The following is a 19,715-nucleotide window of genomic DNA, read 5'->3' as shown; positions in this document are numbered from 1 at the left end:
TTTTCTTTTCTTTTCTTTTCTTTTCTTTTCTTTTCTTTTCTTTTCTTTTCTCTTTTCTTTTTTCTTTTCCTTACCCTTATTCATTTTTGAGAGACAGAGAGAAACAAACTGCTAGTTGGGGAGGGGCAGAGAGAGAGGGAGACACAGAATCCGAAGCAGGCTCCAGGCTCTGAGCTGTCGGCACAGAGCCCCACGTGGGGCTCGAACTCATGACCCATAAGATCGTGACCTGAACTGAAGTCGGACGCTTCACCGACTGAGCCACTCAGGTGCCCCTTCTCTCCCCAGGTTTTCTGGCTGGCTGGCTCCCTGCTTATCATCGGCCTGGCCTCTGTGGTCATCCCCACCATCGGGTGGCGGTGGCTCATCCGCATCGCCTCTATTCCTGGCATTATCCTCATCTTGGCCTTCAAGGTGAGGACGCTCACAGCCTCCCTCTGGTCCTCCCCTCCAGCTGGGCCAGTGTCCCCACAAGTACCTACCTCATACCTGCATCTTCCCTTTGCTCAAAACTGTCTCAGTCCACTTCATCCCTCCCCTCCTGTATCCTGCCTTATGATTGTTCATTACTGAACGTTTCGTCTGACAACTCCTCCCTATTTGGGCTGACCCCTCTCTAAGCTTTAGAGCAGGTAGTTGGATGCCTTGTACGCATTGTCAGGCCACTGCAGACCAGCTGGTTTGTCCTTCTGCTCTCCCACTAATGTGCAGAATCGCCATCTTCCTTAGGTTCCGTTGAATTATGTTCATTGTTCAAAGTCGGGGTTGGCCACTCAGTGGAACTGGGATGTATTTTGTGTGTTTGTCACCTAACACTGTGGAATCAAAGAGTTTCAGATTTCAGAAGGGTGCTCGAAGGGCATTTGTTTCATACCCCAGCCCAAAGTACACATCCTGTCTCTGCCAGAATACTTGCAGCTTTGCTGGAATACTTCAAGTTTGGGGCATTTTAATTTTAATTAATTAATTTATTTTGAGAGAGAGAGAGAGAGAACACTAGAAGGGTAGGGGGCAGAAAGAGAGGGAAACACAGAATCTGAGACAGGCTCCAGGCTCTGAGCTGTCAGCGCAGAGCCCGATGCTGGGCTTCAACTCACAAACTGTAAGATCATGACCTGAACTGAAGTGGAACACTTATCACCTGAGCCACCCTGAGAAGTTTTAGACTTTAGACTTTATAGACTCCTTCAGTATGTTCTAACTGCAGTCAGTCCCAGTTCTTAGGAAGTTCTTTGTTCTCTTGAGAGGACCCCTTCCTCCCTTATGAATTTACCTGCGGTCTTAGCACTTCTCTGTGAAAAACCAGAGGAATGTCGTCTACATGGTATTCTTCCAAATACTTAAAAACTAGCCTAACCAAAGCTTTCCTTCTCTGAATTAAACAGTACCATTACCTTCAACTCTTTCCCATGATACCTGCTCCCAGATCCCTGTCCATTTTTTTTTTTCTGGATGAGCCAGGTGGTCAGGGTGCTCTCTGCACTGAACTGTGACTTGATGTCCCCCAAAGACCTGCAGGTGCCTGGGCCCAAGGGTTTAGCGGGCTTGGTGCTTCCCGTGAGCAGCCCATCTGCCTTGCTTGGTGTAGGCCGACTGTGCTGCTTCTTAGCCAACTGCCTCCCACAGCTGGGTACTGCTGGGCTTAGGATCAACTACAACCCAAGGTCTGTCCTATGTGAGTTGTTTCCAAATCTAGACACCTGAAAACTATAATTGGACAATTGATACGGTTTTTAAAAAATTTTTCTTTAATGTTTATTTACTCTTGAAAGAGACAGAGACAGAGCATGAGCAGGGGAGGAGCAGAGAGAGAGGGAGACACAGAATCTGAAGCAGGCTCCATAGATATGAATGAATGTAAAAGCTGGTAGTACCAGTGAGACTCGGTAGGCGCCATAACAGCTTTCCTTCTGTGAGTGTGCAGGGGAGACAGTAGTTTGTTCCAGTGGGATGGTGCTCTTGAATTTGGCCTTGTGGGATGGAACGGCCTGCATTGGGATCCCCGGACAGTGGGGAAAGGGCATTTTGGCAGGACTGCTGCGTCAGCCCAGTCATGAAGGCATGAAATGCGGGACACGTTTGGGGGAGAGCAGGCAGGCTGGGATGAGGGGTGCTGGGAAGCTGGCTCATGGCTCCATGGAGCCTGGGTGGGAGGGAACACAGAAAAGGCCAGGAAAGCAGTCAGGATAATCCTGGTGGGCGATGAGGAGGAGCTGCCCTGCCCACTGGCCCCTGGCCACCAGGTGGGGAGCAGGGTGCTGCTGGGGGAGGTGCTTTTCTCAGGAAGAACCATCTGGCCTTGACTGGTTGCGAGGCCTGAGGGGCAGGAAGTGGTGCAAGGTGATTTTCAAGGTCCCACCTTCCATAGAGGCCTGTACCGTTTTCTGGGTGTCATGTTCAAGACATTCAACAATCAGTGGGGTTGAGGGTCTGGCCAGTCAGGAGCAATTCTTCCACCTCATGGATGCTAGAGGTCCCTGCTGTAGTCATGCTGTGGGGTGTTGCATGTGGGAGGTCGCAGGGCTACTGGGGAGAGGCTGGGGTGACAGAGAAGTGGAGGCCCTGGGGCAGCAGTTATTTCCCAAGCAGATGTAAGAATTTACTTGTGTTAACAAGTAGGTTGAGCTGAATTGCTGCAAATCCGTACTGACCCGCTGTCATCAAGATGGAACTCCAATAAGGAGAAGATGACCTTATTTGTTCTGGAACCACTTGGAATGCACAGGATGCCTGCCTGCTGTTGGTGTGGCTTTGTGCTTGCTAATCTTCCATCTGGAAACTGGGGCGGCATGACGTATGCAGCAGTAATAGCCGAACCCCCGGGGTCCCAGCAGTTGCAACTCTGATGTTCTTTCCTTCTGCACCCAGTTTATTCCTGAGTCTGCTCGCTTCAATGTCTCCACTGGGAACACTCAGGCTGCCTTGGCCACACTGGAGCACATCGCCAAGATGAACCGCTCTGTCATGCCAGAGGGGAGGCTGGTGGAGCCCATCCTGGTAAGTTCCCAGCCGGGAGGTCTCTTTCCCCCACCAGCCACCTCCTCGGGGAAGGGTGGAGGGGAGGGGACCTTCACTCTGGAGCCCTGCCCTGGAGGGAAGAGAAAAGAGCAGAGTAGACTGGGACTAAATCCAGCTCCACTCAGAGACCGGTGGCCCTGGAAAGTTCCCTGCCTTCGTTTTCCTCATCAATGAAATGGGAATAGTAACATCTACCTTGTGGAGCTAGTCACATGATTTGGCATCATTGTTTATATCGGTGAGAGATTGTTTTATAATTTCATTTTCTTGTGCTGGCCTTATAAATGATATAAAATGGTATAAATAGTAAGTGGTCTCAAACTTATAAACCTCATTAAATGATTTGTAGTGCTTTTTAATTTATTTTTTATTTTTTAAAATGTTTATTTATTTTTGATAGAGAAGGAGGAGAGGGGCAGAGAGAGAGGGCAGAGAGAATCCCAAGCAGCCTCCACACTGCCAGCACAGAGCTTGACGCGGGGCTTGAACTCATGAACTGTGAGATCGTGACCTGAGCCATTGCCAGGAGTCAGATGCTTAACCAACTGAGCCACCCAGGCACCCCTTTTTAAAATGATTTTTTATTTTTATTATTTTTTTAAACGTGTATTTATTTTTGAGACAGAGAGAGACAGAGCATGAACGGGAGAGGGTCAGAGAGAGAGGGAGACACAGAATCCAAAACAGGCTCTGGGCTCTGAGCCATCAGCACAGAGCCTGACGCAGGGCCCGAACTCAACGAACCGCGAGATCATGACCTGAGCTGAAGTCAGACGCTTAACTGACTGAGCCACCCAGGCACCCCTAAATGATTTTTTAAAACACAGTTTGGCATTTACAGTCTAATGTTTTCAGGACTCTCAAGGTTAATTTGAAATCATTTCTCACACCAGTGCTGACCACCCACCCGTAGGCAGGCCAATCATAAGCTCTGGGAAGTTTGACCAATGGCACCTCCCTCACCTGTCCAGCCAACTTGGAGTGCTTGGTGAAACTTGCCTCGAAAGTAGTTTATGCCTAATATTTTTTTTGAGGTGAGGGGTGGGGGATAATGATGGGGTGTTATGGGGAGTTTTTAAAAGTATGATTCAATTTATGTAAAGGTCACAGTCTACTTTTGTTTAAGACTTTTGGTTGAGTCAATTTTGGTAACATATATATTTTAGAAAATTGTCCAGCTCATCTAAGTTTTCAAATTTATTGATGTAAAATCCCACTGTTCCCAGTGTTCTCTGATGAGTTTCAAAAATCTATGTATGTCCCCTCTTTCATTTTAATACTGTTTATTTGTGGCTTCTCTCTTTTTTCTTGGTCCTCTTACTAGAGGTTTGTATAGTAACTTCAAAGAACAAGGGTTTTTTGTTTTTGGTGTTGTTGTTATTCTCTTTATTGATTTTTTTGGCGGCCTCATTAATTTCTATTCTTTGTTTTCTTCTTTAGCTTTTTATGTTTTTCTAGCTTCTTGAGTTCAGTACTTAGCTCATTTGTTGTCAGTCTTTTTGATTTTTAATGAAGCATTTAGCTACATTTGGCAAGTTTTGTTAGAGAGTAATTTTATTTTTATTTCTATTTCGTAACTGCTATGAACTTCTCTTTAACCAGTGTGTTATCTGTTAACACTCTTTTGTGTTCTTTGTTTCTAATTTAATTGCATTTTGGTCAGAAGATGTTATCAATTGTTTGGAATTTTGGAGACTTTTCTTTTGTTCTCTACATAGTGACTTTTCATTGATGTTCCATATGTGCCTCAAAAGAGCGTGTGTTCTCATTGTATGTATTTTGTTATACGTTGTTAATTGTGCCATATAAATATCTGACACTTGTGCTAGATTTTGCTTAGCTGAGCTAACAGTTTGCCAATAACGTGATGGCTTTGTTCATTTCTCCTTATAAGCCTGACAGTTTACTTCATGTAATTTGAGAATATCTTGGTGCTTCCTAGCATATGATTGACTTAATCTTATGGATAGATTTTATTATGATGTCACTTCTTTATACCGCTTTGGGCCTTACATTTTATTTTTGCTCATATTAGTGTATTGAAACTAGCTTAGGTTAGCATTTTTGCTGATGGATCTTTTTTCCAGACTTCATTTTTAACTTTTCTGTGTTACTTTGCTTTAAAATTGTTTCTTCTAATTATATAGCTGATCTTTTTTTTTTTTTTTCACTCAATCTGGTATTCTGTGTCTTTTAGCAGTGAATTTGATTCAGTTACATCTATTGTGATTACTCACATATTTGGACTTCTGTCATTTTATTTTATATTTCCTCTTGACCATATATTTCCTTTTCTCCTTTCCTACCTTTTACTAGAGTGATTCAGTTTGATTTTCTCCCACTGTGCTTCCTTCTACTGGCTTATAATTTATTCATTCTATTCCTTTTATTATAGAGGTAGCCCTTAAATATTGAAAATGTGCTCCCACAATACCTATGTTTTTTAGTATCTTTATTTGCCATCTGAACAATACAAGGACCTTGAAAATATTAATTCTGATCTGCCCCAGTCTCATCTTCCAAATTATTTTTGTCTGATGTTTTGGTTTCCTGTTGTTTATAAGTTTTCCTAAATTAGACATTACTTTCTAAGCAGGTATCTATTTAGGTTTATTAATGTTTTTACTACTCTCTTTTTCAGTGGTTTCAGACTTAATTTTTGCACCTACATTCTTGTATCCTTCTTCTTCTTATTTGGTTAATTTGGTTTCATACTTATTATTTAAATGTTGGATCTATCTGGGTTTAACTGAATATGAGAAACATGGTACAGGTCTAGCTTTGTCATATCCAAATGGCTAACCATTTGCACTCATATATTTTTATCAAATAATTCATCCTTTGTATATTTGAATCTATTTTTGAATTCTCTATTGTGTTCTAATGATAGATTTGTAGATTCAAGTATATATGGGGACTTATTATGAAATAAAGAGGGCATTTCATGTTGTTCGGAAGAGGATAGAGATTAATTGTTGGTCCAATGTGATGCTTTTAATAACAGTATTTTTTTGTATTACTAGGGTAAGTCCCCCTTGTCAAAATTCTTCTTCAGAATTTTCCAAATTATTTTCTGAGTACTGTTTTTCTAGAACAGCTTTGAAGTCACTTTATTAAGATCTTCTCCTAATTTACCTCCAAAATCTAGGAGAGTTTAATTGGGATGGTGTTGGGGCACCTGGGTGGCTCAGTCAGTTAAACGTCTGACTTCAGCTCAGGTCATGATCCCGCGGTTTGTGAGTTCAAACCCTGTGTCAGACTCTGTGCTGACAGCCCAGAGCCTGGAGCCTGCTTCGGATTCTGTGTCTCCCTCTCTCTCTTTGCCCCTCCCCTCTTCCCGCTCTGTCCCTCGTTCTCTCAAAAATAAATAAACATTTTTTAAAAGTTTAATTGGCATGGTGTTGAAATTATTAGTTAATACGTAAAGAGAATTGATACCTTTATAGTATTAAAAATTCTTGTTTTGATAAAAGTATATGTTCCCACTATTCAAGTCTTTTTATATTCCTCAGCAACATTAAAAAACAAAAAACAAAAAACAAAATAGAAAAGACTCTTACCAGAAGACTGAATTTCCTGAGGGGAAAGTTCTCATATGTTTTTTATCTCTATTCTTTGTTCTCTTTATTTTTATTTTTATTTATTATTTATTTATTTTTTTTTTTTTGAGAGAGAGAGAGAGAGAGAGAGCGAGCGCACATGCACATGAGCAAGGGTAAGGCAGAGAAAGTGTGAGAGAGAATTTCAAGCAGGCTCCGTGCTGGGCACAGAGCCTGATGCAGGGCTGGATCTCACAACCCTGAGATCATGACCTGAGCTGAAATCAAGAGTTGGACCCTTAACCAACTGAGCCACCCAGGCACCCTTTTTTCTCTTTACACACACGCGCGCGCACACACACACACACACACACACACACATTTTTTATTTGATACTTAGAGAAAATCCCTATGAGGTAGGCAAATATTATTACTTTTATTTGTCAAATTAAGAAACTGACCTCAGAAGGGGGACCTGAGTGGCTCAGTTGGTTGGGTGGCTGACTTTGGCTCAGGTAGTGATTTCACAGCTCGTGAGTTCCAGCCCTGTGTCAGGCTCTGTCCTGATGGCTTGGAGCCTGGAGCCTTCTTCAGATTCTGTGTCTCTCTCTCTGCCCCTCCCTGCTCAAACTCTGTCTCTCTCCCTCTTTCAAAAATAAATAAACTTTAAAAAAAAAAGAAACTGACCTCAGAAAAGAAAAGTGAAGAATCCAAGATTCTAAGGTGAGCATAGTTGGCTCTTGAACAACACAAGGGTTAGGGGCACTGTGGAGTTAAAAATCTATGGGTAACTTTTGACTCCTCAAAAACTTTACTAATAGCCTGTTGTTGACCAGAGGCCTTACTGATAACATAACCAGTTGATTAACATAGATTTTGTATGTAATATGTATTATATACTGTGTTCTTTCAATAAAGTAAGCTAGAGAAAATAAAATGTAATTAAGAAAATCATAAGAGATGGAGTGCCTGGGTGGCTCAGTTAGTTGAGTGTCCAACTCTTGAATTCCCCTCAGGTCATGATCCCCAGAGTTGTGGGATCGAGCCCCGCATCAGTCTCTGCACTGAGCATGGAACCTGCTTGAAATTCTCTTTTTCCCTCTGCTCTCTCCCCTGCTGTCTCTCTTAAAAAAAAAAAAAAAGTCATAAGGAAACATTTATACATACATTTATACACACATTTATAGTACTGTGCTGTATTTATTAAAAACAAATCCACATTTAAGTGGGCCTGTGTGGTTCAGATCCACATTGTTCAAGCGTCAACTGTAATCTTTTTTTTTTTCCAGGCAAGGCTTTTTAAAAGTTTTAATTCTAGTATAATTAATGTACAGTGTTGTGTTACTTTTAGATATACAGTATAGTGACTCAACAATTTTATACATTGCTCGTTTCTCATCATGATAAGTGCACTCTTAATTTCCTTCACCTATTTCACCCATCTCCCCACAAACCTCCCCTCTGGTAACCATCAGTTCTTTATAATTAAAAATCCATTATTTTGTCTCTTTTTGTCTTTGTTCATTTGTTTTGTTTCTTAAATGCCACATATGAGTGAAGTCATGTGATACTGTCTTTCTCTGACTTTTTCCTCTATACCCTCTAGATGTACCCATGTCATTGCAAATGGGAAGATTCACTCTTTTTGATGGCTGAGTATTATTCCACTGTACTTATACACCACCTTTTCCTTATCCATTCATCTATGGATGGACACTTGGGTTGCTTCTATAATTTGGCTTTTGTAAACAATGCAACAGTAAACATAAGGGTGCACATATCTTTTCAAATTAGCGTTTTGGTATTCTTTGCGTAAAGACCTAGTGATGTGATTGCTGGATCATGTGGTAATTCTATTTTTAATTTTTTGAGGAATCTTAATACTGTTTTCTATAGTGACTGCACCAGTTTGCATTCCCACTAACAGTGCGAGAGGGTTCGCTTTTCTCCATATTCTCACCAACACTTGTTTCTTGTAGTTTTTAAAAAAATGTTTATTTTGAGAGAGAGAGTGAGTGCCTGCACATTTGTGAGTGGGGAAGGGGCAGAGAGATAGGGAGAGAGAGAGAGAGAGAGAGAGAGAGAGAGAGAGAGAGAGAGAATATCCCAAGATACAGAGCTTGATCCAAAGACTGTGAGATCATGACCTGAGCTGAAACCAAGAGTTGGACACTTAACATACTGAGCCACCCAGGCTCACAAGAAACACTCTGTTTCTTGTGTTTTTGATGTTACTCAAAATTAACTATAGTGAGGATATATCTCATTGTGGTTTTGATTTGCATTTCCCTGATGGTGAGTGATGTTGAGCATCTTTTCTTGTGTCTGTTGGCCATCTGGATGTCTTCTTTGAAGAAATGTCTGTTCATGTATTCTGTTGTTTTTTAAATTGGATTTTTTAGGTTTTTTTTTTTTTTGGTATTGAGTTGCATAAATGGTTTATGTATTTTGGATACTAACCCCTTATTGGATATGTCATTTGTGAATATCTTCTCCCATTCAGTAGGTTGTCTTTTAGTTTTGTTGATTGTTTCCTTCGCTGTGCAGATGTTTTGTATTTTGATGAGGTCCCAAAGTTTGTATTTGCTTTTGTTTCCCTTGCCTCAGAAGACATGTCTTGAAAAATGCTGCTATGTCACCGTCAGAGAAATTATTGCCTGTGCTCTCTTCTAGGACTTTTATGGTTTCAGGTCTCACAGTTAGGTCTTTAATCCATTTTGAGCTTATTTTTGTATATGGTGTAAGAAAGTAGTCCAGTTTCATTGTTTTGTATGTAGCTGTTCATTTTTCCCAGCAGCATTTGTTGAAGAGACTGCCTTTTCCCCATTGCATACTCTTGCCTCCTTTGTTGAAGATTAATTGGAACATACAATTGTGAGTTTATTTCTGGGCTCTCTATTCTGTTTCATTGATCTTTGTGTCTGTTTTTGTGCCAGCACCATACTGTTTTGATTACTATAGCTTTGTAGAACATCTTGAAATCTGGGATTGTGATGCCTCTGGTTTTGTTCCTCCTTTTCAAGATTGGTTTGACTGTTCAGGAGTTTCTTGTAGTCCCATACAAATTTTAGTATTATTTGTTCTAGTTCTTTGAAAAACGTTGTCGATATTTTGGTAGGGATTGTAGTAAATCTGTAGATTGCTTTTGGTAATATGGACATTTTCACAATATTTTTTCTCCTGATGCATGAGCATGGAATATTTTTCCATTTGTGTCTGTCATCATTTTGAAGCATAAAGTTCAGTGGCATTAAGTACATTCAGGATTTTGTCGTCATCCTGAACAGATACTCTATGAGGTGATAACTCCTCACGCCTATCTACCCCAAACTTCTGGTAACTTCTGCTTTCTGATTCTAGGAATTTGCCTATTCTCTATTTCATATAAGGGGAATTATACAATATTGTGTCTGGCATATTTCACATTGCGGCCTGAAACAGGTGTTCATTAATGTTCATCTCGCTGTGGGGTTTCCTTTGACTCATTGTAAGCCTCTGCACAACCAAGAATGATCGGCTGCCAATCCCATTGGTTCTTCTAAAACGGTGGCTTTTACTCTAGTCTCTTTCTTTCACACAGCTACCTCCTTGCCCCATGCTCCGTGATTTCATCTAGCACAACACTGTCAGACAAATTGTCTTTAAACGTCAATACCACCCCTGCTGCTCAGGAGCCTTCAGTGCCTCCCACCTCCGCCCCTCACAGTCCCTGACTATGAGTGAAGTCCAGAATCCTCATCCCAGCATTTAAGGCTTCCTGTGACCTTTATCAATCAGCCTTTGCATCCTTAGATCCATGGCTAAGTGCAGACTTGAATAGGAGGAGGAAAGACAGAATACAAGGATGCTGGACATATGACAGAGCAAAAGGCATCACCAGAGAGGTGGGGAATGACACAAAGCAGGGACACCAGTGATATGGAGAAAAGTTGTGGGTTCTTACCAGGGCTGGCATGGCGGTTGGAGAGCCTATTCTTTTGTTTTTTACTCTCCCAGCTTTATTGAGATGTAATTGTATAAGCTTAAGGTGCACAGTGTATTGATTTGGTACGCTTATATATCTCAAAATGTTAGCTGCCATAGAGTTAGTGAACACTTCTGTCATATCACGTAATTACCCTTTGTTTTTTTTGTGGTAAGAGCATGTAAGAGCTACTCTCTTAACAAGTGTCAAATATATTACACAGTATTGTTACTGTACTAAATTACTAAATTGGAGAGACTCAATTCCCATAACAACTACGCTCCCTCCTCCACCCCTCTCTGGTCTCTATCTTCTCTCCACATTCCATATCTTCCCCACCCCTGCCTCTTACATCCTTCTCCTTTTTCCCTCTTCCTTTTCCTCTTCCTCCTGCTTTCCTTCTCTCGCCTTCAGCGTGCAGCTTCCATCCACATGCCCATCAGAGGTTCTTGTCCATCTCCGCCATTGTCTCTTGTGCGAGGCCCCCGGATACAGAGCTACAAGTCATTGACCCTGCCTTCAAGTCTCTTACACTCTGCTTGGTGAGATGAGGCTCACACAGCAAAGAATCACCCACAGAACAGTCAGATGTTAGAACCAGGTGAGTGGCATAGGCAACATCGTATAGGATTGGAGCAGAGAGGTGACCAGGAGCCAGGGCAGTCGAGCCCCCTTGAGGGGATCGCTGTGGCAAAAGTCAAACCCTGAAAGGAGAGGCAGCCTCAGGGGATGAAAGAGGAGGAATGGTGTGAGTCAAGACCAGAGGCAGGAATGTGCAGTGGATTTGGTCACGCCAGCTGTCGTTAGAATGCCATGCGGAGGAGGCTGGACGAGATGATATGGGCAGACCAGCCTGTGCAGCTTCACGGCACAGACACGGAGATGAAAAGCTCCGGGCACTGGCTAAGGAAGAGCCACACCACAGATGAGATGAGTGAGTCCACCAATTTGGCTTGTAGTCAAAGGTTCATGGCCAAATAATTTATGTGAATGCAACTTGTAATTCATTATGATTCACTGCAGACTCAGCATTCTGAATCTCCGGTTACACTCGGGAAGTTGAGGGGACCATAGTCACACATAAACTCAAGGGGGCATGTCAGAAAGGTAGATGGGCAAGAGTCAGGACTAGTACTTAGAAGACCTGGAGAGCAGGCTGGCTCTGCTGCCCACCAGCTCTGTGACCCGGGGCAAGTCACTTACCCTTTCTGGGCCACATTTTCTGTATTGGAAAAATGGAAGGCTAGGACTAGTTCAGAGGTTTTCCAATGATAAGTAGCCAGAGCCCCAACATGTAAAGCAGATGAAAGAGGACTGTCAGTCGCTCCCCTGTTTCCACAGTGACCTCTAGGAGCTGAGCCTAAAAGTCACTGGAACAGCAGTGTCCCTGGCTGGCTCTTGATCTAGGGGTTGTAAGCTGGAACCCCATGGTGGGCATGGAGATTACTTTTTTAAAAAGTCCCTGGAGCAAGCTCCTTCAAACTGGAACTTTCTGTGACAACAAAATCCAGGATGCCTGGTTTACTGCTGGTCTCGCCAGAGGGGACCTGTAATTTCAGGTCTATTCGTGAGAAAAGAATAGTTGGTTTTCAACAGAGCACGCTTTGAAGCATTCCTAGCTTTATTTATTTATTTTTTTAAATATGAAATTTATTGTCAAATTGGTTTCCATACAACACCCAGTGCTCATCCCAACAGTCACCCTCCTCAATACCCATAACCCACCCTCCCCTCCCTTCCACCCTCCATCAACCCTCAGTTTGTTCTCAGTTTTTAAGAGTCTCTTATGATTTGGCTCCCTCCCTCTCTAACTTTTCTTTCCCTTCCCCTCCCCCATGGGTTTCTGTTAAGTTTCTCAGGATCCACATAGGAGTGAAAACATATGGTATCTATCTCTGTAAGACTTATTTCACTTAGCATAACACTCTCCTAGCTTTAAATAACAATCCACCACTGCCCAATCATATATAACCCATCTTTGTTTATTTTTATTCAAAATATTTAATTAGCACTGACTATGGATAAGACTTCTGCGAATCACCCTAAAGACACAAAAAGAAATCAGACATTCTATCCTTTTTCGACATGTATGCCAGTTTTTCCTTACACAATTCTCTTGCTATGAAAAATAATGCTATTTTTCATTTCACTATGAAGTTTAAAAGAATCTTCCACCAGGGGTACCTGAGTGGCTCTGCGGGTTTAGCGTTTGACTCTTGGTTTCTGCTCAGGTCATGATCTCAGAGTTTCGTGAGTTCAAGACCCATGTAAGGCTCTGCACTGACAGCATGGAGCCTGCTTGGGATTCTCTCTTTCTCTCTCTGTCTCTCTGCCCCTCTCCTGCTCGCTCTCCACTCTCTCAAAATAAACAAACATATAAAAAAAGAATCTCCAATCAGCTTTACAATTATACTTTTCATGTATCCTATTTTCCATGCTCAGCTCCACCATTCACCGGCACTGGTGAGAAGAGGAAGAGAAAAAGGGTTAGAGTCTTCAATTCAATGGGTTGGTCCTTGCCAGTGATAATAAAAAGCACGCAGAGGTGCCTGGGTGGCTCAGTTCACTAAGTGTCTGACTTCAGCTTGGGTCACGATCTCACCATTCATGAGTTTGAGCCCCACAGCAGGCTCTGTGCTGACAGCTCAGAGCGTGGAGCCTGCTTTGGATTCTATGTCTCCCTCTCTCTCTACCCCTCCCCCACTGTGCTCTGTTGCTCTCTCTCTCTCTCAAAAATAAATAAACATTTGTAGAAGTTCAAAAAGAACTTTAAAAAAGCATGCAAAGACTGGCTGAGATGAACGTGCAGAAGCAATGATCTGTGGGCCTGGTGAGTGCACTCCTGGGAGTTGAGTGGTTCTCTCGCTCCACCACATTCCCAAGCTGTTCTTATTTTCTGTTCTCCAAAATGCTAGAGAAAGCTTTGCCAGTCCTTAAGCCACTAAATCTAATCTCCCTGTCCCTTTTCACTACCCCAGGAAAAAAGAGGAAGATTTGCAGACCTATTGGATGCTAAATATTTACGGACCACATTACAGATCTGGGTCATATGGTAAGAGTGTAATTATTTCAAAATGACTTCTCAATAAACACAAAGCTGACTTAAGTAAATCCACTCTGTGCCACTGGACAGAAAAACCACAGGCTGACTCCAGCAATGTCTTATCTTTCCACCACTACCACCACCAAACCAATAAGTAAATGAACCAATTTTTTTTTAAAGGAGAAAGAAATTGTCCATGACCAGTGTTTTATTTTTCATATGAGCTCACGTTCTAAACTTTTGTAGTCTGGGTTTTTTCCTCACCACATGATGGAAAGGGATCCTTTGGAGTCACCAATAATCAAATTCAATGGAATAGGCTATGGCAGTTTTCTTTGTACTTCACATCTCTGTAGCCATAACCTTGGGTCCAGAAAGATTTTCTAAACAAGATACAAAAAGTGCTACTACATTAACTTAGAAGCTCTGTGCCGTGAGATATGAACAATCTGAAAAGTAGGTCACCAACTGGGTGAAAAAATTTCTAAAATATGTACCAAATAAATCCATATACATATTATAAATATCTCAAAAATTACAAGACTGGACAAGAAAAAGATATACAACCCAGTAGAGAAATGTTACCCTCTATCTCAACAAGAGACTTGAATAGGCATTTGACCAAAATTGTATTAAATAAACATATGAAAATATGCTCAACCTGAAAGTCACCAGGGAAATGCAAATTAAAACCAATGACACTGTTACATATCCACTGGAATGGCTAAAATTGAACAGATTGACTACACCAAGTGTTAGGAAGAATATAAAGTGGAGTCACACGCTGTTGACTGAAGTTCAAGTTAAAACCACTTTGGGCAACCGTCTAGAGGTATTTATCACAGTTGAAAATATGCACAGCCTACAGCTCGGTAAGTCCACGCATATGTTTCCACCTAGCGGAAATGCATACATATGTTTACCACAATATATTTTTACATGAATGTCCATAGCATTATTTTATTTGTCACAGCCCCAAACTCTAAACAGCCCACAATTCCATTAACAGTATAATGGATAAATAGTGTTACATTCATAAACTGGAAAACTATGCAGTAATGGAAAGGAGATAACTAGTTATCTCCATTCAACATCGCTGAATCTTACAAATGTCATAACGAGCAAAAGAAGCCAGACACACAGGTACGTATTATGCAATTCCATTTATATAAATAGAGAAAGCAGACAAAACTAATCTATAGTGTTTCAATCCAGAAAAGTGGTTGTCTGTCTATCTGCTTTTCCCGGATGTAATAATTGTTAATAGGTTCGTATGTCACCTCCTAAGATGTTAAGTTTTAAAATATTCTTAATATTTGGAAATTGAACTCAAGCTACTTGAATAACAAGGGAGAGTATTATAATTACTTGTGGGGTGTTTTTTGATATTTCATTGTGAGAATTTGCAAATGCACACAAAAGTACAGGATACTGTGATGACCTGAAACTGACCCGTCACCCAGATCTGACAGTCATTGATAGTCACTCATTATTGCTTCAGCTGTTTTCCTGTGCTGACATATTTTCAAGAAAGCCCAGGCTTCATGACATTTCAACCCCAGATACTTTAAGACTCTCAATTACTTGAGGGCCTTTTCTTAGATGACTCCAATTCTACAATCAACCGATGACAGAGATGAACAGTCATCTGATTAAGATCAGCCAATACCCAGAACATTTGTGATTTCCCCTGGTTTTCCCTATATGTGTCTTTTACAGCTGACTTTTGCAACAATTTCTGTAAAACTGAGAGGAGCAAAAGGGGAGTTTCTGAGAGGCTGATACTATTCCTTTTCCTGACTTTGATACATGAACTTTTATATAACTCTATATCTCAACAAAAATATTAATTAAAGAATAGACAGAATAAAGACAGGAAGAAAACATAAAGCAAAAGCAAAACCCTTCTGTTCTCCTCTCATGGCCTGCTAAAGACACTTGGGGATAGGCAGGATTCTAAAGATGAACCCCAAGATTACCAGCTTCCATTGATTTAATCACACACTAATTTGGGTGCTCATGTGAAAGGACTGCATAGATGTAAATAAGGTTATGGGCCTTAAAATAGGGAGAGTATCCTGAATTAAGCAAGTGAGCCCAATCCAATCACTTGAGTTTTATTTATTTATTTATTTTTAAAATTTATATCCAAGTTAGTTAGCATTTAGTGGAATAATGATTTCAGGACTAGAATCCAGTGATTCATCCCCTGCATATAACACCCAGTGCTCTACCCAACAAATGTCCTCCTTAATGCCCCTTGCCCATTTAGCCCACCCCCGACCCCCAACCCCTCTAGCAACCCTCAGTGTGTTCTCTATAGTTAAGAGTCTCTTATGTTTTGTCCCCCTCCATTGTATTATTTTTGCTTTCCTTATGTTCATCTGTTTTATATCTTAAATTGCACATATAGGTGAAGTCATATGATACGTGTCTTTTCTCTGACTAATTTCGCTTAGCACAATACCCTCTAGTTCAATCCATGTTGTTGCAAATGGCAAATGGCAAGATTTCATTCTTTTCGATTGTTGAGTAATATTCCAGTGTGTGTGTGTGTGTGTGTGTGTGTGTGTGTGTGTGTGTGTGTGTATGACATCTTTATTCATCCGTTGATGAACATTTGGGCTCTTTCCATACTTTAGCTATTGTTGATAGCACTGCTATAAACATTAGAGTGTGTGTGCCCCTTTGAAACAGCACACCTGTATCATTTGGATAAATACCTAGTAGTGCAATTCCTGGGTCACAGGGTAGTTCTATTTTTAATTTTTTGAGGAACCTCCATACTGTTTTCCAGAGTGGCTGTACCAGTTTGCATTCCCACCAGCAGTGTAAAAGGGTTCCTATTTTTCTGCATCTTCGCCAATATCTCTTGCTGCCTGAGTTGTTAATTTTAGCCATTCTGACTGGTGTGAGGTGGTATTGCATTGTGGTTTTTATTTTATTTCCCTGATAATGAGTGATGTTGAGCATTTTTTCATGTGTCTATTTGCCATCTGGATGTCTTCTTTGGAAAATGTCTATTGATGTCTTTTGCCTATTTCTTCACTGGATTGTTTGTGTTTTGGGTGTTGAGTTTGATAAGCTCTTTATAGATTTTGGATACTAACCCTTTATCTAATATACCATTTGCAAATATCTTCTCCTAGTCTGTTGGTTGCCTTTTAGTTTTACTGATTGTTTCCTTCACTGTACAGAGCTTTTTATCTTGATGAAGTCTCTATAGCTTATTTTTGCTTTTGTTTCCCTTGCCTCTGAAGACACGTTGAGTAAGAAGTTGCTGCGGCTGAGGTCAAAATTGCTGTGGCTGAAGCCTGCTTTCTCCTCTAGGATATTGATGGCTTCCTATCTTACAGTTAGGTCTTTCATCTGTTTTGAGTTTATTTTTGTGTGTGGTGTAAGAAAGTGGTCCATGTTCAATCTTCTGCATGTCACTGTCCAATTTTCCCAGCCTCATTTGCTGAAGAGACTGTCTTTATTCCGTTGGATATTCTTTCCTGCTTTGTCAAAGATTAGTTGGCCATATGTTTGTGGGTCCATTTCTGGGTTCTCTATTCTGTTCCATTGGTCTGAGTGTCTGTTTTTGTTCCAGTACCATACTGCCTTGATGATTACAGCTTTCTTTCTTTCTTTTTCTTTCTTTTTTTTTTTTTAACGTTTATTTATTTTTGAGACAGAGAGAGGACAGAGTATGAACAGGGGAGGGTCAGAGAGAGGGAGACACAGAATTGGAAGCAGGCTCCAGGCTCTGAGCTGTCAGCACAGAGCCCGATGCGGGGCTCGAACCCACAGACCGCGAGATCATGACCTGAGCCGAAGTCGGCCGCTTAACCGACTGAGCTACCCAGGCGCCCCGATGATTACAGCTTTCTAATACATCTTAAAGTCTGGAATTGTGATGCCTCCAGTTTCAGTTTTCTTTTTCAGGATTGCTTTGGCTATTTAGGATCTTTTCTGGTTCCATGCAAATTTTGGACTTGTTTGTTCTAGTACTGTGAAAGATGATGGTGTTATTTTGATAGGATTGCATTGAATATGTAGATTGCTTTGGGTAGTATCAGCATTTTAACAACATTTGTTCTTCTAATCCATGAGCACGGAATGTTTTCCATTTTTTTGTGTGTCTTCTTCAATTTCTTTCATAAGCTTTCTATAGTTTTCAGTGTATAGATTTTTCACCTCTTTGGTTAGGTTTGTTCCTAGGTATTTTATTGGTTTTGGTGCAATTGTAAATGGGATCGATTCCTTGATTTCCCTTTCTTCTACATTATGGGTGCATTGAAATGCAAGTGATTTCTGTGCATTGATTTTTATATCCTTCAACTTTGCTGAATTCATAGATCAGTTCTAGCAGTTTTATTGTGGAATCTTTTGTTTTCCATATAGAGCATCATGTTGTCTGCAAAGACTAAAAGTTTGACATCCTCCTTGGCTGATTTGGATGCCTTTTATTCCTTTGTGTTGTCTGATTGCTGAGGCTAAGACTTCCAATACTATGTTGAATAACAGTGGTGAGAGTAGACATCCCTGTCGTGATCCTGACCATAGTGGAAAAGCTCTCAGTTTTTCCCCATTGAGGATGATATTAGCAGTGGATCTTTCGTATATGACTTTTATGATCTTGAGGAATGTTCCTTATATCCCTACTTTCTTGAGGGTTTTTAATCAAGAAAGGATGCTGTATTTTGTCAAATGCTTTCTCTGCATCTATTGAGAGGATCATGTGGTTCTGGCCCTTTCTTTTATTAATGTGATGTATCACGTTGATTGATTTGTGGATAGTGAACCAGCTCTGCCTCCCAGGTATAAATCCCACTTACAATAGTGAATAATGCTTTTAATGTATTGTTGGATCCGGTTGGCTAGTATCTTGTTGAGGATTTTTGCATCCATGTTCATCAGAGAAATTGGTCTGTAGTTCTTTATAGTGGGGTCTTTGTCTGGTTTTGGAATCAAGGTAATGCTGGCCTCATAGGATGAGTTTGGAAATTTTCCTTCCATTTCTATTTTTGGGAACAACTTGAAAAGAATAGGTGTTAACTCTTCTTTAAATATTTGATAGAATTCCCCTGGAAGGCCATCCAGCCCCAGACTCTTGTTTTTTGGGAGATTTTGAATTACTAATTCAGTTTCTTTAGTGGTTATGGGTCTGTTCAAATTTTCTATTTCTTTCTATTTCAGTTTTGGTAGTTTATATGTTTCTAGATATTTGTGCATTTTTTTCCAGGTTGCCTAGTTTATTGGCATATAGTTGCTCATGATATTCTCTTATTATTGTTTGTATTTCTGTAGTGTTGATTGTGAGCTTTCCTCTTTCATTCTTGATTTTATTTATTTGGGTCCTTTCCTTTTTCTTTTTGATCACACTGGCTAGGGGTTTATCAATTTTGTTAATTCTTTCAAAGAACCAGCTCCTAGTTTCATTGATCTGTTCTACTTGTTTTTTGGTTTCCATAGCATTGATTTCCTTGCTATTCTTTATTATTCCCTGTCTCCTCTGGTTTTGGGTTTTATTTGCTGTTCTTTTGCCAGTTTTTAAGGTATAAGATTAGGTTGGGCATCCGAGACCTTTCTTCCTTCCTTCGGAAGGCCAGGATTGCTATATACTTCCCTCTTATGACCGCCTTTGCTGTGTTCCAGAGGTTTTTGACTGTAGTAGTATCATTTTCATTGGCTTCCATGTGCTTTTTAATTTCCTATTTAACTTCTTGGTTAGACCATTCATTCTTTAGTAGGATGTTCTCTAATCTCCAAGTATTTGTTGTCTTTCCAAATTTTTTCTTGTGGTTGATTTTGAGTTTCATAGCATTGTGGTCTGAAAATATGTACAGTGTGATCTCAATCTTTTTGTACTTATTGAGGGCTGATTTGTGTTCCAGTATGTGATCTATTCTGGAGAATGTTCCATGTGCACTTGAGAAGAATGTATATTCAGCTGCTTTAGGATGAAATGTTCTGAATATATCTGTTAAGTCCATCTGGTCCAGTGTGTCATTCAAAGCCATTGTTTCTTGTTGATTTTCTGCTTAGATGATCTGTCCATTGCTGTAAGTGGCGAGTTGAAGTCCCCTACTATTATGGTATTGTTGCCAATTCTTTATATTTGTAAATAATTGATTTCTGTTTTTGGGTGTTTCACATTGGGGGCATA

At 40.7% G+C, this 19,715-nt stretch overlaps 1 protein-coding gene across 2 annotated transcripts in view; it reads left to right on the top strand.

Moving 5' to 3' along the window:
- Nucleotides 1-19,715, top strand: part of SVOPL (SVOP like) — a 67,691-nt gene that overhangs the window by 19,400 nt on the left and 28,576 nt on the right. For both annotated transcript variants that reach the window (XM_049641928.1, XM_049641930.1), the window contains 3 exons: nucleotides 289-414; nucleotides 2,869-2,997; nucleotides 13,500-13,573. In XM_049641928.1, coding sequence (XP_049497885.1) covers nucleotides 289-414; nucleotides 2,869-2,997; nucleotides 13,500-13,573 — 329 coding nt within the window. The remainder of the gene's footprint in view (nucleotides 1-288; nucleotides 415-2,868; nucleotides 2,998-13,499; nucleotides 13,574-19,715) is intronic.

This window comes from Panthera uncia, chromosome A2 (assembly GCF_023721935.1).
Source record: "Panthera uncia isolate 11264 chromosome A2, Puncia_PCG_1.0, whole genome shotgun sequence".
NCBI lineage: Eukaryota > Metazoa > Chordata > Mammalia > Carnivora > Felidae > Panthera > Panthera uncia.
Note: the sequence above shows the minus strand (reverse complement) of the source record. Positions and strands in the feature narration are given on the sequence as shown.